The sequence below is a fragment of the Pipra filicauda genome, unplaced genomic scaffold, assembly GCF_003945595.2.
Source record: "Pipra filicauda isolate LSUMZ 115617 unplaced genomic scaffold, ASM394559v2 scaffold14_size4853619_pilon, whole genome shotgun sequence".
Taxonomy (NCBI): domain Eukaryota; kingdom Metazoa; phylum Chordata; class Aves; order Passeriformes; family Pipridae; genus Pipra; species Pipra filicauda.
The window spans coordinates 2,721,627-2,744,244 of record NW_024103985.1 but is presented as its reverse complement, the minus strand read 5'-3'; the positions used below and the strand labels follow the sequence as shown (position 1 = coordinate 2,744,244).

The 22,618-nt window shown below is 48.9% G+C and overlaps 1 protein-coding gene across 1 annotated transcript in view; it reads right to left on the bottom strand.

The window, feature by feature from the left end:
* MMP17 (matrix metallopeptidase 17) overlaps positions 1 to 22,618 on the bottom strand; it is a 58,134-nt gene that overhangs the window by 21,555 nt on the left and 13,961 nt on the right. The window contains exon 2 of the mRNA XM_027733160.2: positions 1,319 to 1,451. Coding sequence (XP_027588961.1) covers positions 1,319 to 1,451 — 133 coding nt within the window. The remainder of the gene's footprint in view (positions 1 to 1,318; positions 1,452 to 22,618) is intronic.

Genomic DNA, 22,618 nt, shown 5'->3' with positions numbered 1-22,618 from the left:
TGTTCTTATTCCTTCTTATTTATTTTTAAAAATGAATGAAAGCTTGAAGTGTCTATTCTCAAAAGCCGAAACACAGACATATTGTTTCATTCACCCCTTTTCCTGCTGACTTTACCTCTTAAACCCTGTGTTCATGAACAAACCCACATCTGTGACCTGCCCAGGGCAGCCACCCCCAGCCTGTTTCCAACACCCCCTCCAAAAATGCAAATGTAAGTCCATTCAAAAGGCCATCCTTGTTCCTGGGTCTCCTGCAGCTTGTGGTGAGGTGGAACAGAAACAATTGCACGTGCTCAATTAAGAGTGGAGAGAGCAAGTCCCAGTGATGGGATGCATCCGCTGCTCCGGGATGTTGGGATGGATGGAGACCTGCCTGCTAATTAGCAGCTTCTCCTTAATCCTGTCCTGAGCAGAGGAAGCAAGCTGCCCCCACGGCAGGAGGTCACGGCCATGTGTCAGGGAGGGGAGGAGAGCAGAGAGGCTCCCTTCCCTGGGCTAGGATAATGCTGGCTTTCTCCTTCCCTCAATGAAGACATTGAAAGGAATGACCCCAGCCACGCTGGGCAACTCGAGCTGCTCCAGCCTGGCCTTGGACTGCTCCCTCCCAGCCAGATGTGCCTGCCACAGGGAAGCCACTCATCGCCCTGCTCCTGCTGGGCACTGGAGCTGCTGGGGCAGGAGATGGGCTCTCGGCTGGCTGGGGGTGACTGCAGAGCACGCACAGCCTCTGTGGCTGAGTGAGATCCAAGGAGAGCCCCAGGGAGCCCTGCCAGTTCCACAGGTACCCCCTGACTCCTGAGCAAGAACAAGCAGCACTGGGATGATGCAACACCATCTTCCTCCTTTCCCTGCCTGTGCCCCAGCAGCAAAGAACCCAAAATATCTACATACACAAATTGGGAAGCTTAAATCAGGATTTTTGTTCAATTCAATTTGATGCTGCAAGTAAGGCTTTGAACAGGACACCTTTCTTTTTTTTTTTTGCTTGTCTTTTTTTTTTCTTTCTTTCTTTCTTTTTTTTTTTTTTTTGGAACACACCAAGAGCTATTTTAAGCACACTGGGAACCCCAAGGGTCTGTGGGTCTGTTGAAATAATTGCTTGCCTCAGGTTCTTGAAAGCACGAGGCAACAGAGCACCTGAGCCATGTAATTACTCTTAGAGCTGCAAACTGGGCTGTGTGCTACACCCACGTGAGCTTTTCCTGGGGATGCTGCTGCTCCACGACACGGTGCCAAATCCCTTCTCCTCCATGGACCTGCAAGGAGCCATCCCTGCCTCCCTTTGCACTGAAGAGAGGAGGGATCATGAGCCACTGACCTAGGATCCCCGTTGCCTGGAGCCCCCCGAACCTCTGCATGGCAGTGATGGCCTTGGTGAGCATCTCCTGCGTCTGCAGCTTCCCCGTGACAGGGTCTGGAGGAGGCAGATACCCAAATTTTGTCAGCCAGTCCTGTGAAACAAGGAGAAGGGGGGGATGAGAAAAGGAAAAGAAGGAAATATAGACACAGGAAAAGATGCTTTGAAGGTCCTCTCTGTTCTGCTTGGAAATACTTTCACGTTTACATGTTTATTCCCAGTTTCCCGGAACCGTGTGGTCTCTGCTAATAAACGGCTCTTAAGAGTCTTTTTCAACTTAAATGATTCTATGGAGATGGCTTGTTTTACTCCAACCTTCACAACACCAGGATTTTGTTTGAAAATAAACCCAACCATGAAGTCTCCAAGCCCTTCTGAGCCACACAGTTGTCCAAGACCCGAGCACTGACACCAAACTGAGCCTTCTTCTCCATCATTTCCACATTCTCTGCTTTAATCATCTCCCTGCCAGTTGCCCTAAAGTATTCAGAGCCAGGTATGGGTCTCATTACCACCAGAAAGCAGCGAGGACCAGTGGAACCCCTGTACATCTCTTTTTCCCAAAGCTTTGGCAAGCACAGCCATGTCCCAGTGATCCCCTGCCATGGGCGCCTCATTAAACCCAAACCCACTCTTTGATAGGAATTTGTCTCTCAAAGGACGATATACTTTTATGAAGATTCTTCTCTTCCTCTTTTCAGCCTAAAACTGATGTAAAAAAAAAAAAAAGCCACAAATCTCCTTCTTCCAACTGCTTTTTAAATGTCTTGTGAATTATCTTTCTAAATCCTTTCTTACCTTCCATCTCGCTCCCTCCCCTCCCTCAGCAGAAGGATGAGCAAGGAATAATCATACCGCACACAGGGAATGCCATAAACACCTGCCCTCTATTTTCTTTATCTGTATCAAACATTGATCTGTCGAGACTCTTGAAGACTGATATTGATCCAGACTTCCACCGCAGTCAATACGCCACAAATGCATTGTGGTCAGATTAGTGCCAGAAGTCAGTGCCTGCTTATTGCTACACTCTGAATGTCTCATACCTTGGTGTCACCTGCAGTGGCCACCCTGAATGCCACAGCATCCCCAGCCCCTCTCTGGCAAGCCCAGATGAACAGATTCACACTTTGCAGAGCTCTAGGACAGATCTCCCCACGCTTGGTCTGACTCCCTGTTGGGGGAGCACAGTCTGCTGTGCCAGGTTTCTCACCAGCAATTCCCTTCCCTCCTCACCCTCCTTCACAGTTGCCTTATTCTAAGGGGGATGGTGTGCCCAGGAAACAGCCACTTATCTGGCCACTTCTTGGTGTTTGATGCAACTCCATCAGCCACCCCCTCCCTGGGAACGTCTCAGCATCATCACAGTCTCCTCCTGCCATCGGGCTGAAGGCCAGCCCAGCGCTCTCTCCTCTTCTCCCTGCTACTGTTTGTCCCTTTGCATAGCAAAAACCATTTGTGACAGAAATTAGAGATGCAATTCACCCTTGATTCTTCGTGAGAAATTGGCTGTGACACGGAGGTCGGCAGCCGGCCCATCAATCGCTGAGGATGGTGGAGTTTAATTTGGTTTCTTCCCTGGCCATGGAGACAGTGTCATTTATCCTCTAATGACAGTGGAGACACTGCCACACCAGAGATATGCACAACTGGGCTGTCCTCAGCCCCTCCTGGAGATGGAGGCGGCAGCAAAAGGCTGGGGAAAGCAACGGCACAGGGAACACCCAGCAAAGGCCCCGTGGGCCTTCTCTCCTTCTTAACCCAAAGGGACAGAGAAAGCACAGACACAAGTGGACCCCCCAGAGCAAATCGGGAGCTCTCTACAGAAAAGATGGAACGAACAGACAGATATCACAAGTCCTTTGCCTGATCTACCTTGCAAGCACTGGTTTCCCTGCATGTGATTTTTCATCTAGACCGTCATGTTTATCCTGCTTTGCTCAGGCTCTCCATAATTTTTATAAACCTCTGTGAAATTGCTCTCATTCATCTCTTGTCCAGTGTAGGGGTTCTGGCTGGTTTCCTCTCTCCCTGTAAGCAAAGCTGATCCATAACATTGAACTTTCCTGTTCCACCTTTGCTGTGGTAGAAAAATTTCACGAGGGAAAATGCAGCTGACTTGGAGACGAGAAACACCAGCAGGAATTGTCAGACTAATTACCTGTGTGCCTTGTGAAAGCTTCTCAGGTATTTTCTTGTCCTTAATAATGCAAAAGCTAAACTTATAAACTTCCGTAAATGAAAAAATATGAAAACTCCTTCCACTGAGATAACTTCAACACGTTCCCATCTTATTTCCACCTTTTCTCAACAAAACAAGCTTTTTTTTGCCAATTCTCATTAGCTTAAAATGTTTAAATGAAACAGTGATTTCAGCTGAATACTAAAATTCTATGAACATATTTCTTGCCTGAGCTGGCACGATAAAAACTTTTCCTTAAAAGTGTGCTGCACTAAATGAACTGACCTAATCCCATGAGAAGATTCAGCTTCAACAACTCTCTATTTCAAAAAGCAAAAAAAATGCTTCATCAGAGAATTCAGATTAAGCCAGTGTCTGACCATCTTCCAGCTCCAAGAGGAGCTGGGAATGAGCATGGCTGCACTACATGAATCATGCCATTGGTCTGGGGCTCACAGGATCCCAGCTCAGTTTTTGTGGGAATCACCTCTTTGTGGCTCCTCATCTCTAAAATGGATGTAATGGTATTTCCTGGGCTCCCACCAACTGGTTCTGTCTCCTTCCACTGGGAACTCTGTCGAGCAGTTCACACCCACCTCTGCTTTACTCTGACCGTGGGGGGCTGCTGGGCTGGATCCAGCCAACTCTTTTCACAGACACTGCCAAGAGTGGGCACACATGGTGGACTTCTGCAGGGCTGGAGTCAGCAAAGATAGGGCTGGGAGCTGGACAGACCAAGCCAAGTCCACACAATGAATCTTCTGATCCAGCTCCATTGTTCTGTATTCTGAACAATGCAGAATTAAAGGTTTCCCATTGGCTTGGGTCCAGGGAGGAAAAAAAAAAAAAAAAGAAGAAATAAAAAAAGCAAAAAGGAAGAACTGCATGCCTGGCAGAGACATCCAAACCCACCCACTCCTCTGCCCCTCCTCTCCATCATGCTGGATAAACACAGCTGCCAGCCAGAGCTCTGAGCTGCAGCACATGCCCCTACAAACCACAGCTGGGATGTTTATGGACAAAACACTGTCCCTGCGTGGGGCTGGAGGTCCCCCCTGCCCCACTGTGGAGGGTGGGACTTGTGCTGTGTCCTTGGGAGTGGGGACAAGCCATCACAACATGTTCAACTCGTGTGGCACCGGGAATGGGGACACCCTGGGTGCTGCCCGTGCCCCATCCCCTGCAGCCTCATGGGACCAGCCATCCACAGACATCACAACCCAAGAGATGAAGAAAACTGGAACAGAAAAAAAATAAATCTCTACGATCTCCAAATGGTTTGATTTTGCCCTTCCCATCCCACCATGAGCAGTACTCAGTAAAAGATTAAGAAAATCTTAAAGCAACTGCTCCAAAGCACAGTTTTCCTTTAAAAAAGGGACTGGGTTAGTGGAGACACAGTGTTGTTCCTCCACGGAGTGTGTGTGGTTGGAGACAGACTGCCCACTTGGTTGGCTAAAAATAGACTGTATTGTTCTTTTCCTCATCTGGGTTCCCATACATAATGGGGAAATGCCTGCTTCTTGCCTTCAAAAATGTTTAACGGAGTCCAAACCTGCAGATTTTTTGCAGTTTTATTTTTTTCCTTTGGAGAAGCACAAAGTTAAGAAAGATGGTAATGCAGTCCTCTCTTCACCAAACAAGACCTGCTTCAGTTTTAGACTTTTTTTTTACTCCTTAACCCACCTGAATGGAATACCAGGGAATAGCCAGAGACTGGGGTTTTCCATGGCCAAATGATGACCCAGAGAAAAACACTGGCTCCAGCAGCAGTGAGGCCTCTGGTATTACTTATACAGAGACAATTTTCAGATTAAAATGGCAATTTCATTTCTTTCATCTCTCCACTTCCTTTGTATCAATACCCTTTTGTCCCAGAACCTACTTACCTGCTTCATTTTAAAATAGACGTAGATACTGTCCCTCTTTTATGGAAGATTTATGAGCTCTGTAGGTTTGCTTTTACAAATATTAATATTATATAAGCTGATGGGCTTATTCGACTGCCACAGGCAAAGAAAAGACTCAGTCAGCAAGTTTTCTTCCTGATGATTTCTTTCTAAGGGTCGTAGGTTGGCGTTTACAAGAACACAAACTAGTTCAGGATAACAAGGAGAGGATAAACAGGATAAACAATAAAACAGAAATCAGGATAAGCAGAAAAATTCTACCCAAGCCAGCTCCACACTGCTGCCTGCTCTTGTAGCGCTAAAATGACCATGTTTCTAAAGCTTAAATCGAGTTGTTTTTCTTTTTCTCTTGATGTTGCATAAACACACGGGGGGAAAACAGCCTTAATGCTGCAGAGGCTGTAACATTCCCTTTGCTCAGGGGTGGAGATCTTTACCCTCAGTGTACCCGAGACAGGACACTGAGCTTTGCACCAGCCTGCCAGACTCCCAGGCTGGCTCCACCCCATCCCGTCCTTGCCAAAGGAAGAAATTGGGTTTAAATTCCAGCCGCTGTTGGCAGGGGTGCAAGGGACACCCACAGTGCTCTCCCTGGGGCTCTCAGTGGTGACACCCATGGGCAGCTCTCCCTGGTCTGTGCCATGGCCACTGGTGCTGCTCCAGACACCTCTTTGCAGCCAGTGACTAACACACCTCCAGAGACTCTCTGGATGTGCAACATGCACTGAGAGCATGTTGGTATGTCCAAATTTCCAAATTTTTAGGGCAGTCCAAGGCTTTGGCAGAAGCAGGTTTTCTTCCACTCAAAGGATCCCTTTCATTAATACTCCCTGAAAAGCTTTACCAAACTGCACCTTTTCCTCATTAGTCAAGCAACAAGTAGGTTTCATTCATTTAAAAAGGGTCTTGTCACGGTTGAGAGGTTGAACCCTCACCCTGACCTGAACCTGGCCCTTGGCTTTCCAGCAGGAGCACTCTGGTCCCTCCTCTCCCCACATCCCTGGCTGTGGCAGGAGCACAAACCACCCCAGCACTCATCTCCACGGCTCATCTCCTTGCCTTCTATGCCAGATGACCATGGAAAAACAGGCTTTGTTTTGGTGGGGTCACCGAGGGGCAAGACAACTTTGAAAGCTCCCTTTCCTGCTGGAAGTCCCGTTACACCCCGGGCTCAGCCGTGCTTCACACACGCAGGGGAAGAAAATCCAAACATGCTATTCAACAAAATTAATGACCCAGATTACTAAAATAAAGCTACGACTCAAACATCCGGAACTAATTTCTAAATTACACTTCGCTTTATCTCTACAGCTACCATTAAACAGGGTGGAAGCTTTTAAAATAATAATAATAAAAAAAAAGAAATTTAAAAAAAAAAAAAAAAATCACCAACACCACATGCCAGATTAAAGGAAATTGCTTTGGGCTGTTTGAGGGTTTTTCTCCCAAGTTATCGAAGGTTTACAGTATTACAATTTTTACAGTCATTTTCCTGAGATCAAAAGACCCCAGGAACTACACCCGTTAATTAGAGCAACACATATGGTGCCGCAATCCTCGGAGGAGCACGCTCCGCCACGGATCAGCCCCCGGGCCCCACGGAGCCAGCACTTCCCTTCCAAAGCTTGCCACGCACCCCTCTAACGAGCTATCGCACGCACGCAATCAGCTGATTAATTCATTAAGAGAAAAAACACCTGCAGTTTGGATTACAACCAGGATTTTGGGTGATGCCGCCGCTGAACCGGTTTCGTTGGCTCAGGCCAGAGGAGTTGCCTGAATGCAAACAGCTCTTTAATTGGAGCGAACGCTGTGCACGGAATCCAGGGTGGAAGTTAATGCAGCTAATGATTTCCTCTCCCTACTCCTCGCTAAATGTTCCATTAGGTTAACAGCAGTGGCTTTGGAAAAGGCCACCACCTACAAGTTCTGAAGAGAGCGGGTCACCTGGCAAGGGACAGATCAGACCATGGGATGACGCTGGATCTGGGACATCCAGGTCATTAAAGACCCAGTGGAGAGAGCACCTCTGCTCCAGCACAGCTCTTCCCAGCCAGCAACTGGATGCCAACTTGGCACACCCTGTCAGACATGGTCAGGTCTTGCATGTTGCCTCAAATGCTTGTTTGCACGACTCTGCTCACGTTACCACTCTCCTGGGTGCTGGGGGAGGATGTCCTCACAGGCAAGGTGGGCGCAGAAGAGGCTGTGGTGATCTGAAGTCAAGCTTCATCCACTCTGCAGTGGATGTTACACAAGATGTAAGCATCTCTTTGGTTGGATGGATACCCAGAGCCTTCCCAGAAACACAGAGTTAATCAAGTGATGTTGCAGAAGCAGAAGGAAATTCTCTGCAGACCACAGAAACAGCCTTTTCAACCCCTTTGAACTGAAGATCAAAGAACCAATTCCCACCCATAGAAGGCAGCAGAGCAGCACAGTGCAGCACAATGTTTACTACAGCTGCTTTAGGTTTCTTTTCAGAGGACGAAAAAGAGACAAAACATATAAACAAGATACAGTTTATTCTGCATTTTCAACATAAATGTGTATTTTTCTTGGGGGAGATTTAATACACCAGGGCTTTAGGGAGTCCTTCAATCGCTGGATGTTTTCCAGCATGTTCTGAAAACTTCCACTCTAAGGCAATGAACGATGCAAAAAAAAAAAAAAAAAAAAAAAAAAGTGTGTAATTGAAGTTCCACATGACCATCAAAAAGCAGTCTCAACAGGAACAGTTTTTTGTTTTTAAATCAGTCCTAGTTTTGCACTATGCTGCCTGTTGTGGTGAAGAATCCTTTGTCATCAACGAGTTATCTAGGAGGGAAAAGAAGAAATTCCTGGTGTCTGTTGAACTGTGATGGGCAGTTAGGTAAATGATTGAATCAGCATCCTTTTGCTACAGAAATAGCTCTAAACCATGTAACTCATCACTTAGCATGGTTTCTTAAAACAACTCTGCTCCTTCCACACAGGTGTAGTTGGAGGCTGCTGGCGGTGGGTGCAGGAATCTCTCACCTGACAGCACCATGTCCTGGTGACAGGTTAAATTAAGTGTCACGAGATACAATTCTTACAGCATTTGTAAGCCCAGAACTCCTCTGCCCACGTACCCAGCTGCCATCCACACTGAGCCAGGGAAGAGGTTTCCCTGCTCAGCACAGCACAGTAAATCACAGTGAGATGTTGCCTCATCCCTGAAGTCACATCCTCTCTGCATGAAGGTAAACCAAAGCCAAGACTTTGTGAATTCAGGGTTTTCTGGGCACAGGACACGGGACTACCTGTGTTTTCCTGGAGGATTCTGTGCAAGGCTCGTTGGAGTCCAAAGCTGCTGGGGGGTGCTGTGAGCAGAGCCAGCTGGACAGTGCTCCTCAGGAAACATCTGCTGGATGGACAGAGGGAACTGAACGTGCCTTGACCCTCCTCTCCCCACATTCCTCCACCATGTCCCATCCATACAGCAGGGAGGGCAGCTGCTGTGGCCCACGTCCAAGGGGATTCCAGCATCAGGAGGCTCCCTGAGCCCTCTCAAACACTGGGACAAGGACGCCTGCCCTGCACGCAGTGGGGAAGCTCTGTCAGCACACAGATGTTTGGACTTTTAATTAAAATCTCCAAGCCTCTCAAGTATCTGACATAGGGCTATTGACATCACCCAAGCAGACTGCACAGAGAACTTCCAAACACTCCTATCTTCCAGCTGGATTGGGACCAAGATGAGCAAGAAAATGATGAATTCTTTTCAAAAAAGTACAACATGCTCTTTACCAAAGTGAGAATACACAGTGAGGTTCTCCAAGGGGGGGGACATGAGAAGTCCTGGTTTTGTTTAATGAGCCTGTCCAGCTCATCAGACCTGAACAGCACGTTGCTCACGGTACATGGGGAATGTCAGTGACACACTGAGAGCACAGTGGTGCTAATCTGTAAGATATATTCTCTCCTGGTCTCACCATATGAGCTCCCACTCCTTCACTTTCAATCATCAAACAAACCACATCTGGCAGTGAACTGAACAGACTGCCATACATCAAAACAAATCCTTGCTAACTCCATTTGCCAGCTCCTTTGTTGGGACATGTCTTCTCCAGGATGGACCCCAGACTCGACTGGCCCATTCATGTCTTTGTTCTCTCAGCCTCCATCTCAGGCTTCAGAGTTGAACCTCCAGCATGGCTTGACTGATTCCTCATTTACAGCAGCCAACAACATTTCACCTTGATGAACCAGCTCAGCTGCACATCTCTCTTCCACTCATGAGCTCTCAGATGAGTGGCTTCCTTCCTCCCCCTCAGAGCATCATGCTCCAACTAACCAGGCTTGGTTTCCAAGATAACCTCAGGACACAGGCTGCCTGTTTAAATATGCTTGCAGAGTGGCTCCATATCCCTTTCAAGAGACGGCAGAAATTCTTCAGTCCTCTGCAAAGTGGGAATTCAAATGCTGTTATCACCATGCTCTGTGCCAGGACTGGTCCAAGGGCCGCTAACAGCAGCTGCAGTCCCTGAAAATGTGCCTCAGCAGCTTTTAGATCAGGACTTAGCTGCATCTTCCCACTTAGTTCCTAGCAATGAAATGATTGTGATGTTAAGAAATCCATAAATCAGAAGCTGTGCTGGGGTGTGAAATAGAACATCCATTTGGGAGAGAATTAAGCCCTACTTATGTCTCCTGTCCCTAGATCTATGTGACTACAGGAACAACACATTTAATACCTGGTTGGCTTTGCTGCTTCTCCCAGTCTCTTTAAAGCAGTGGTATTACAATGAGCTTTTCTTGTTGACAGGCTCTTTCTATTAGCTCTACAAGTGTCTTGAACAATTATTGATGCTCTGGGCAACTGGTGAACAGGAAAAAAAAGGAGCCTTCTGTTCACGAGCAGGGCTATTAAACCAAAGGAAGCAATAATATCACAGTTTTCAAGCGACCAGCCCTCAGGTACAAACCCCAGGAACTTTGCAGAAGTACTTCAGGAACACCCCACAGGCTGGATGGGCTGGAAGAAATCACCCATGGAACAGTGGCAGATGGAAAAAAGAGCCCTGCATCACCACAGGGTGTTGGACAATTTGCAAAACATGACAAAAAGTATCTTTAATTATTAAAACAAACTAACCAAAATGAATAATTTAACCTGCTATGACTAGTCCAGGGCATTTTCCTGTGGCTACCAAATGACTCTGCTCTCAGTGAGAACCGGTGTTAATCATGACCCAGGACCAAAGCAGCTTTGCAGAAAACAACCAGAACAGAAACAGAGAGCAAACAAACCCACAGATTACACTCCTCCCCAGAGGGACTCGAATATACAGTGCCTGACTTTGGCAAACAAGCTGAACCTCGCAGCACAGAGCTGGCTTTTACCAGCACTTCCCTCACCCCAAATGCTAATTTAAGGAGTAATAAATCTGCCTGTCTTTACACACTGTTATTTAGGTATTACAAGCCATGCTGAATTACACAGCACCACCCATGTATGTACCAGACCCCCATGGCTGGGCAAACAGCAAAACCCAGCTGTGCTCAGGGCAGCTTGGCACCATTTACTGGAGGAAGAGGGAAGCCATGGGCTACACAGTGACCCAGCAGCCTGCAGTTAGGGCACTTCTTTAAGCACAGGCATTTTAGGTGTTCAAGATCATCTCCAGGGTCATGTAAGGGGGGGGTTGAAGCCTGGGGCTTCAGGGAAGCCCTCATGCTGCACAGTGTCCCCCCAAACTGAGGCTTGGTGGGGGGGAGCAGGCTGAGCTGAGCATCATCTGTGAGCAACATCCCTAATTAGGAGTCCTCCTTCCCAGCTCTGATTGCTAGCAGCAAGAAGCCTCAGAGATGCCTGTTGTGACTGATGGCACTGGCCACAGCAGCCACTCGGTCAGAGGTGACACATTATGCACAGGCTGCAGACAATAAATAATATTTCCATGGCTTTGAATGTTCCCTTGAAGAACACTGGTACAGAGTGTTGTTGTGACTCATGTCTATCTGAGAGGACAGGGGGCTGGGTAGGCAGGCACTGAAGGACAGACTGTCCTGATGTGCACCCACAGTCCTTCAAACAACCCCTCTGGGAGGTTGGTCCCCCACGGGCACCAGCATCCCTGGGGCACCAACCCTGCAGTTCCTGCCAGCTGCCTCAGTGCCACATGCCCATGGCCACAGGGTCACCCTGCTGCCACTGGCTTCTCCTCACCAGCCTGCAGACCTCCAAACTCTGTTATTTTTCACATGCTCTTAGACAGGTGGGGGGCAGCAGTGCCCCAAATCCATTGTGCAGAGAGGAGCCTTTCTCAGCATGATGGGCACCTGTCTGACCCCAACCATGTGCAGCACCCTGGATCCAACCCTGACCTTAATTACAACAGTGTCTCCTCAGTCACTGCAGTCCTGATCACACAAACATGGGATGTGGAAACTAAAGGCAGTGCCTGTGATTTTACACAGCAAAAGCCACTCCAGGGTGGTGATAAAGGCACAGGCTGTCCCCACCAAACCCCAGCCTGTGTCTCTGCACGTCCCCTCCCAGCACAGCTGCAACAGGCACAGTTATGCACAAGGATCATCTCTCCCCCACTGGGTAGAAAACGATGAAGTAAAAAGATTATAAAACTTATATATTTGAAAAAGCTCTAATGGGAAAATATCCCCAATCTTCTGTGGCCTCTCCGTGGTGCTGATACAGCCTGACACAGCTGGAGGCATCCCTCACCTTTTTAAGTGTAAACAGCCAGACTTTACATACCTGTTAGAGCTATTTGCAGTGCAGACAGATATTGAGATTAAGGGGTTTCAGCTTCCCAGCAGTGCAGCCTATGCTGACAGCCAGGTGAAAGGATCCCATCCAGCTGCCCCAGCACCCCTGGTTTGTTTGCCTTTTGCATCATAACCCATACAGCATAAGCAATAAAGGAAGATGGATGTTTCTATCTTGCTGACTCTTTGCTAAAAGTACACTTCCCCTCTGTGAGGGCTGCCAAGGCAGGACAAGGCAGATGGCTCCAGTTATGGGCAGCCACTGCTCCATGCTCACGAGATTTATGCAGAAATTCATCCCCTGGTCCCTTCCAGAGATCTATTCCAGCAGGAACGATGCAGACTATCTTTTGATACAAATCAAACTCATTAAATGGAGAGGTCTCGCATTCCTACATAAGCAGAATATGAAATGCAGAGAAACTCCTGGAACAGAGCATCCTGCACAGCAGAGCAGAAATCCATCTGGTAAATTGGATACATTTAATCACGCCAGGTTTGTTTTGCCCTTTTTTTTTTTTTTAAAGCCCCATATATTTTTACTTCTTCAGCATCACGACACGAGGTCTGTCAACACGTCTGATCGAAAATGTCAAAGTGACCATTTGTATCACGTCAGGAGCAGACTTGCTCTCCCTGTGACACCAGGACACCTCTTCATCAGGAGCAGAGACATGCCCTGGCATGTTGAACGGGCCACTGCTCTCTCTGGCCATATATATCAAGCCCCATTTGTTAACTATATGGAAGCCAACCATCCAGACCTGCTGTCTCCTGCCCTAAATACCACAAGAACGATTTCATCTCCTGCTGAACCCTGTTCAGAAATGTAATCAGCACCATCCTGCAACTGCAGAGTCTGTAGGTGGAAAGACACATTTCTCCCCACAAACTGCCCAAATAAAGAGGGCAAGGCACCAGTATGGAGCTTACACCAGAGCTCCAGAGGAAAACTGGGACAAAACACACAGGAGACAGTTTCTCTGCAACCAACTCAGGAAAAAAGGAAAGATAATTGGGTGGAGAAGATAAAGAATCAAACAGGAGCCCAAATATATCAGATTAATTGGAGGAGGAGCACTGCACTGGGCAGGGATGGAGCTGAGGGCTCCTTCCCACCCACCCCTGCAGAGGGACAGCTGAAGACCAAGTCCTTGTCATGGTGAGGAGTACAGAAGTTAGAAGATTATAGCCATGGAACTGAGAGAAAAATACAAAGTGCCTTTCTCTGGAGGGCCACCACTGAACAAAATCTGGCACTTCCACTGCCACAAAGTCTCTGCTTCATGGGCTAGCAGGTTTTGGGGCTGACAAAGAAAGGGTGAAATCTCAGCTCCTCTAAGACCAGTGCAAAACTCCCACAGCTCAAAAGGAGCCAGGATTTCTCCCCCACCCAGGTCTGAGGAGTCCCTTTCCTTCTCCATTACCCACCCCCTCAGTCAGACCCAGCATCAGCCACAGCTCACACCACGTGGGAGTACAAACATGTCAGCAGAAGGCGTCCTTCGATGGATGGATGGAGAGGGAGGAACAGAAGGAAATCTATTTGGGTTGCTCTGACACAATTTAATCTGACTAAAAGCCGCCACCACAAAGGCAGCAGCAGGCGGGTGCCCACAGTAACCCCAGCAGGGCCCACTTTAATGGACTTTTTGTTTGCTCTGTGTATAAGTGAGCACATTGAATGCCATCATCTTGTACTATAAGCAGCATTAAAGCAGCTTCCTGGCTCTCAGGGCACCAGGGGCTGATAACTCAGCCTGGGGGCCCACACAGTGGGATGCCAGGGTGGGCAGGCACCACCAGGTCACACCCAAAGCCTGGCACGTGGAAAAGCAGCACGTGAAGGGGGTTAGGAAGTGCAAGGAGAAGGCAAGAGGCAAGCACTGCACACTCTGATAAAGACATCACAGACTGCTTGGTAAGAGGAGGCAAGTGTCAGCCGAGAGCAGACAGACCCCGGTGAAGATCTGGCTAAACAGAAAATTGCAGCAGTGACCTGCATTCCAGGGATTACCAGAGCAAAGGCAGGTTCAAGAAGGAACTGGTGCCGGGATAAGCCTCACCCCCATGGATGCTGCCAAGTCTGCACAATCCCTCCACCTCCTGCTGCCCTCCAACCCCCAGGCTGGGGGGCAGGCACATTGCAAGAGGCAGGGGGCTTTCCACAGCACGCTGTGCCAGCCAGGAGCATCACTCATGCAGTTATTCACACCCCCCCAGCATGCCCCATGTGCAGCATCTGCATCCTGCCTGCCTTGCCAAGCACTCCAGGGCAATGTTGCCCACAAAACCATCACAATTCCCCCCAGGGGTTAGGTACTGACAAACAGGCAGGTGGCCCCTTGCTCCCCTGCCTTTGCACCCACTGCCTCATCCTCCTGCCTGTGCCCAACGCCTTGGAGATGATCCCTGACACCTTGAGCAGCCTGATGACAACATTCCCAACAATAAATCCACCACCACAGCAAAACTATTAGGAGAAGGCAAGCAAGCTCGTTGGACAAGAAAACTTCCATCAAACAACTACAAGCAGAGTAATTTCAAGACATATTTGACCTGAACAGCAAGAAAAATCACATGAGTGTGTGGCTCAGGCCTCCCCCTGTTGCTGGAGGCTCCACTGATTCCCCACACAAGCAGGGTTGAGCACCCTCCTGGCCAGCACAGGCAGGACCTGGGCACACACCAGGCAGATGCCAGCTGTCCAGTCACACAAGGACAGCAGAGGTAAAGCCAAAATTCCCTCCTACATGTGCAGATGAGTGGGGAGTAGGAGACAGTGGGTAAGTGGGAAGCAGGCAGGGATGGGAGCCCTCCCCAGAGCCCCAACGTGTAAGTGCATTTTAATGTTACATAAGGGTGGACTTTACAGCAAGGCTCCCTTGGAACTGCATCTTGTAAGGAAAGGTTAAAGCTTAAATTATTCTCTCTGAATCTGGAGGCTCAGAAGTCTTTCATGTTCCTTGAGGTCCTGGAAGCTGGAAGTGCAGCCCCACGTGGGGTCTGGCTGCAGCAGGACTTGGGACTTCGAGGGAAAATAGAGAGTTTGCAGGAGATGACATTTCATTTGCACACTCACCACAGTGAGGGCTCCAGCTGGGACTAGCGAGAGAAGTGGTGAAACCACATTTTTTTAATTAAAGAGCTGGCTCAGTATGTTCTCATTCAAACTCATTTTGTGGCTTTTTTGACCGGGAGTCTCCAGGTTTACCCCAGGGTAAACCAAAGCAGCATCCTCTGACACTGCCCTTCCCCATCCCCTTGGTTAATTAGAGGGACAGAGCAGGTCCAGTGTGGCCAACACTCCCTGGGGCACCTGTGGGGCCGTGATCCCTCCCTCATCCAGCACCCTCACAGCAGACCTGCCCCACGGGAGCAGGACATGGCATTTTCTGTCACAGATGCAGGATGCTCCAGAGTAGTGTTTAAGGAAGTTTTGGTCCAGCTTCTCTCAACAGCCATTGCCCATCAGCCACATGCCTGCAGGGAGAGCTTCCTATCCTGTGGAAATTATTCCCTGTCTGGCCTCTTGCAGTTCAGTGTCTGAGCTCTACACCATGGCAATAAATAGATTAGTTCATAGGGAGAAAATATTTACTGCTTCTCATAAGGGTGTGTCTGAACCCCTCAGTGCACCCTCAAAAGGCTGTGAGCACCCTGAAACCTGGAAACAGGAAGAAACTAATGAAGGGATACAATAAAAACAGACTATTAAGCAATTTGAAGACTTTGTTTTTCTAACTTGTCATATGATATCCCACTCTCCATGCCCAGGAGGTGGGGTAGAAGGGGGAAGATGGGACCACTATCCCCAAGAGACCAGCCAGGGCCCTGCTCCAGGCAGCTCTGAAACATCTTTAGCAAGAGCAGGAGCCAAACCCAGCCAGGGAGAGGCTTCAGGGGCTGATTACTCAGCCTAATAAGTTAGTTGAGATGCTGAAGCAGCTACATAAAGAACATATAGTTATGTATCATTTTAATTATGCATATAATGGCTTTATCTTTTTGCTACCTTATTTCATTATTGAAAACCTTTTTTCACGTGTACGTTTTAATTCTCAAATCCAGCCACCAACCGAACTACTTATAAATAATTTAATGCACAACAAGGCACCAATTCCTCCAAAAGCAGCAATCCTGGAATGAGGCCACTAGAAACTCTCTCAGCATCTGACACTTTAATGTCCTACTGGCTGTACTGCACCCAGAAGGCAGCAATATACAGCTCCTCCAAGCTACACACGCTCATTTAGGAGCTGTAGCTGAGAAACTTGTGCAAGAAAAGCATCTCTAGGTGATCATCAATATACAAGAGAGGTCTTTGGTTTGCACCAAGGCAGGAGAGACTGCCAGGGAGTTTGTGACACCAGTTTCAAAGCTGCACAGAGAGAAAGAAGAGAAACCTTCAGCTGCACGGTCCTCTCTGCCCTGGAGACCCATAACCAGCTACACAGATTGGGCTGGGCGAGAACACTCCCCTGTCAAAGTCCTTTGGCACCACACCACCACACTTAGGGTGGAGAAGTTGTTCCAGCACATCAAAACATACAGAGCAATGAAGGTCTGATAGCAGCTGCTGAACACCAGCATCCCTGCAAAATAAACCCAGGAGAGCTGAAGAGAGACCCTCACCTCCCAGCTGTACTTGGAGGAAACACTGCTAGTTACCCTCATCTACAGTCAGTGTTTGCTTAGCAGACAAATTTTTCTAATTATGTTTGTCAGCTTCTCTAATTACACGAGATATGCAGCATAACACCTTAATTTTTCATATATCTGCCTCCCTTTCTCCTTCCAATAAAATGAAATTAAAAAGAAATCCACTCATGCAGCCTCCTTCCCAGTGGAAGTAAGACTTTCACCACAGGTATCCACGCAGCCAGGCTTTTACCTTACATTTTTTCACTGCCATTTATTCCTCCAGTGAAGATGCATTAAAAATGTAGAGGTTAAAACAACAGATACCTGCAGATGGAAGTTGGGTTGGTTTTTTCCCCCTCTCTCTTGGTCCTGCTACAATGAGCATTTGTGCCTGAGACCCAGTGAGGTCAATGGGAATAAGCAGGTGCTTAACTTTTATGCCTGTGAATAAATTACCGAAGAGAGTACACATGTGCATATTTTACTGATTGCTGAATCAGTGCTTTTAAGCCATCAAACTGGATCAGCCTGATTGCCATCACACAGAACCTTTTTGCTCCCCCACCACTGAGGCAAGACCTCCTTAAACTGATTATTTTTGCATTACTCAATGGAAGGGGAGAGACGTGGGGAGCTTCCCTGGGTCCCTGCTCCCACCAACCCTTCCCATGGGGCACCTTTGCTCTGTCTTTGGCTCAGGTCAGGTGTAGGAGTGGCTGCTGAGGCAGCTGTGTGGCACTGCAAAGGTGGGGTGACTGCATCCACCTGCTGGGGGGGTCACACTGCATTTGCTGCTTTTCCATGTGTGATGTGGAAGGAGCACAGGCCAGCCTTCAGCTGTCCCTAAGACATATTCCAAGGTGACATCAGGTTTTGCCAGTAGCCCTAAAATGAAACTGCATCTGGCATTAAACTGAGAGTGGTTTTAGGTGCTGAAAACAGTCTAAATTGGTGCTACAACAGGGTGGCAAAACATTTGCAGCTGATGGTGTCAAAGGAAGTGCAGGCAACACTTCATCTGAATGACTGCCTGGACAGTGAGTTTCCTCCAAATCCCTCCCACAGAAAAACTCAGAGCACTTGCTAATGTTGGTAAGGGGGGTGCCCTGGATTGCCCTGGCACTGCCTGTGCCCACCCGTTCTGCAATGGCCCAATCCTGCATCCTGTGGGCAGGGCTGGGCAGGCTCTGTCCCTACCTGCTGGCTCCGTCTCAACCCCAAAAGCCAAAGGGGCAGCTGTTTGCCAGGCATTTCCCAAACCACAGCCCCCATCTCTCCAGCCCCATTTACACATGACCAGGAGGGGTTTGTGCAGGCTGGGTTAACTCCTGTTATTGGCATCCTCAAGATCGTCAGGCCACGGTCCCATGACTGTGGCCCCATCACCCTCCGCTCCTCCCCGTGCTTTCATCTGGTGTGGGAGCACCAGCACCCTCCCAGGAGCAAACAGCCTCTGCAAAGGGGCTTTATCTTTGCTGGCAGAGAACCTTGAAGGTTCAGAAGGCGGCGAGGGAAATTAGTGCTGTCAAAATCAAAGCTGCTGTAATTAAACAGGCGTTTCTGCTGTCCCAGGGAGGTGGTTGGCAGAGGAGCAGTTGTGAGCAGGGACATGAAGGAACTCACACACACAAGGCAAAATCTCATCCCACTCCACAGCAAGCTCTGCCAGCCCCAGGGCTGTGGCTGGTGCTGGCAGCAGTGTCACAAAGCTGCTGAGCTGTGTCTCACTTCCATGCACTGGTTCAGCCTGAGGACCCTCATCCCGCTGTTCCAAGCTCATCTTCACCCCACAACTCAAAACTTACCCTTTCTTTGTTCAAAGCTAAGAAAATCTTCCAGGAAGAAGGAAGGGGAGGGAGAAAAGAGCAGCTTCTAGAGCACTTTCCAGCCTGATGTGCAGAAGCCAATTACCCAAAACAGAGGTGAATTGATGGAAAAGGCTCTTGGCTGTGGGGAAAGGCAGCAGCTGGCCTTTCCCAGGGCTGCTCACAGCCTGGATCGATGCTGCTCTGTGGCTGCCATCCACTCTCCAGATTTCTATTTGTTCCAGTGATGGGTTGCCAAGGTGTCAAAGTCAAATCATTTGAATTGCTCACCAGGTGAAAGATACTCAAGGTTCAAAATTACACCTTGACCCAGTTGGGCCATTTTGCAGCAATTATCACCAATTTCTACGGTGGAAGATTGTAAGAGTTCAGAGGAGGAGGGAAAAATGGCTTGTCCTTTCTTCACCTTGCATACAAATGAAAAACAAATGTGATCTTCTTGCTCTTGACATAACCATGCTTTAAAGAGCTTCACAAACATCCATTTCCTCATTTGAGCTCACACAGAAGACATATTATCTCTTTTAAATATGACTTCTCCTTGGCAGTGTGCAGCCTATTCCCTATCTTTAACATTTTAAGAAGCCGCCAAGTGGTTATTTGCAAAACTGACGGTAGGAGATGGATATAATCTATTTTAAACCTCGGCAAAATTGGCCAATTTCATGAGGTTTGAACATACGGCTGAATTAATCAAGTCACACAGATTATGAAATGTGAAATACATCCCCCCCCCCCCAGCTCTCCACCCGCATGGGAGTGATTTGGAAGAAGCCCAACCATCTCAGGGCACAGCGAGGAGAGAGGGAAATAACGAGAAAGAGAATGGTTTCCAACACACAATGGCTTCCCAAGCAGTGATGCTCTCCCTTGCAGAGCTTCTCTGTCTTGTGAGACTTCCACCTCCACTGGCCTTTTTGTCATCACCACACCCTGCTCCTTCAGTGGTGAAGCCCAGGGAAAGTGGGAGCGGTGCTTTCGGGCTCTGCACCCACCCTGTGCTGCCTCTGCTGCAGCGGGGCTGGATCCAGCCCTTTCTTCCCTCTTCCCAGATGCTTTGGTTACCTCCTGCCTTTCCCTGCTGCCCTCTGCATGGGTACCAGCACCACAGGTTCCACTCCCCAGGAAAGCAGCCCCTATGCTGGCTGGAAGCAAATTCACCCTTTCCAGGGGAAATAAATCCAGGAATTGGCATTTCCTCCAGCATTAAAATTCCAGGCTCCTCTGACTTACTTGATCTCGTTTGCAAGGTCTTGCTATTCAGTCCTTTGGAGACTTTGTTTATTGCCTTGTTTTTCTTTTGTTTTAAATGGTTGAAGTTATAGTTTTAACAGAGAATGAGGCAAAAAATATTTATTCACAGGCAAAACTGTCTGGGGCTGGCTGTGGCTTCCATCGTTTGCTAAAGATATGGCATCACACACTGAATGCTCCTTCCAGTGTGGGTCACTGGCTTGGAGCAGGGGGCACCAGGAGAGCAAGACCATGTTGTGCTGGTGTTAGTGAGGAAGCTGCTCATTGGATCTGGATATTTGCTTCTGTGAAAATTTCTTCAGCTGCCACCCTCCCTCAGGCCCCGTGAACGGGCAGACGATGGTCACCAGAAGAGCTCCAAAAGCTAATTCTCCTTCTACATGCCACCATGAAGGAGCTCTGGATGCTTTACTCAAAGCCAAGATTTTTCTTAGGATGGGGGACCCACACCAGGCATCCAAGTCTTCAGCTCGTGCCTGTAAAACCCCAGCAATGCTGGATCCCGCCTGGGCGCTTCCACCTTTCCCGGGAACAGCAGCAGGTCCCAGACCTGGCTTCTTCCCCAGGCACAGGGTGACTTTGATTCCCTGGTGCTGACCTTCCCAGCTCCTGGCTTGCTGCCTGTCCTCCTGCCCTACCATCAGCAGCAGGCAAAAGCTTCCTAGTACATGCCCTGCCCTGTAGGACCTGTGCCAGCCAGCCCTGCACGGGGCACTGGGCAGCAGCAGCTCCTCTAAGCCAGTCAGTTATTTGGTAAATTATTCAGAGTGGCAGCAGTTGCCAGGAGCAGAGGAAACACTGGCAGGAGCAGGAGCATGGCTCCACAGCAGCAGGGAGAGCTCTTGAACAATGGCTGCATCACCTACAGAGCTGCCAGATCCATCACCCAGGATGCTGGACCCATGGAGCAACTTGGAAAATAAGGTAGAGGTTTCCAGCGATGGCAGCAAGAGGACCTGGATATGCACCAACAGGGATTTTCTCTCACATCCCCCCATTCCCTAGGCTCTGCTCCAACACAGCCTGTTGTTTCTGAGGGTGCAGGCAGCAGCAGCAGTCCTATGGACACCTCCTCCTGCCAAACACAGCCCGCCCAGAGCTGAACTGAGCCCTCCCTCGCTCCCGGCACCCTGGGACAGGTGGCATCTCCCAGGCACAGCCTGGGGCTGTGCAGAGCCAGGGAGGGCTGGATGTGGTTGGAATGCAAACAGGCTGGGGACAAGAAGACAAATGGCTCTGGGGGAAATACGATGACCTCCCCGGCGGTGTCAGGAAACATTTGTCAAGTGGAAGAAGCCGTGAGCTGTTCCGCCGCTCACCTCCCGGGAACATCACACGGCTGGTGACGGCTGGTTACTGCAGACCTGACAGGGCTTCTGCTGCTGGGGCTGAGGTCAGCTCCCTCATCCGGATGGCAACAGCCAGGTTTGCCCAGCACAGGCTTAGCCACTGGTCCAGGCACCCCTGGCTCTGCCCCTGCCTTGCAGATGGGCACAGCAAATCGAGCCATGCCAACAAAACCCACCTGGCTTCTGACATCCCTTTTAAGTAACCCACAGCACTCATTTTTCTATAAAATCAGAAGATTTCAAAGCCTTTTGCTAAAGGTGGAAGGCTACTGCAAGCCTGTCACAACGGGTGGGAAGCCAAAGACCCGAGCAGGTAAAGAACTTAAAATCCACGAAAAGCCAATGCAAACCCCATCATTGTGCATCCTTTAGGGAGCACTGTGCTAAATGGAACTGAGCAGAAGCATCCCCCGGGGGAAGCCGCTTGCCTCCCACACACAGCAGAGCAGCAGGAAGCCACCAGTCTCCAGCCTTATGTTTGGAGGAAGGAGGGAAGGAAAGCAAGCAGGTTTAGTTCGTGCAGTGGTTGAATTTTGCCTGCCAGCTTCTGAGAGCCGGCAGTGTGACACTGCTGGGCCATCCCATGGGGTTTGGTTTTATGAAGGCCAAGGTGCTCCTCAGCAAAAATGGACACTGAGAAGGTGAAAACCACACTTCTCCCTTGGTGAGCACAGAGGTGGGATGGGGATGGATGAGAGCTAACACCAGGGCATGTGCATGGATTTACACGAATACTTATATAAGCATTTACTCAGGCACTTAACATAATTTAATACATTGCAAATAACATCCCACCATATTTCAGACATGGCAGCAATTACGTTCCAGTGCTGCCATGAGGCCATCAGCCCCCCAGGCTCCTGAATTAGCAGCTCCAGCAGCAGGGAGATGGCCCAGTGGCGTGTCAGAGCCCGCCCATGCTGCGGCCAAGCGCTCTCACGAGAGGCTTTTACTCTGCAATTGCCTTAGAATAAGGGCAAAGGAATTCAATTAAGCTCTCTCATCACCTGGCAATGAAATGTCACTGTCAAGGGTCCTTTTGGGGCAGTCAGTGAGACCTCCTCTCCTCTCTTAGGAAAAATGGCACAGATAGCTGAATCAGTCAAAAAGGGTGGAGTGAGAGATGAAGGAGGCTAATCCAAACTTGGGTGTGACCAGAGGATGCTGAGACACAAAATGGACTAGTGAACTCGCACCTTGGGCCACCCTGCCAAGGTGAGCTTTAAATTTATCAGGATTGCATGAAGACAAGATAATTTTCTGCATTATTTCTGAAATGAGAAGGAGAGGTGGTACCCTCAGGAAGGGCAGCCATGGCAGAGGTGAACTGGAGGGGTTCAGGA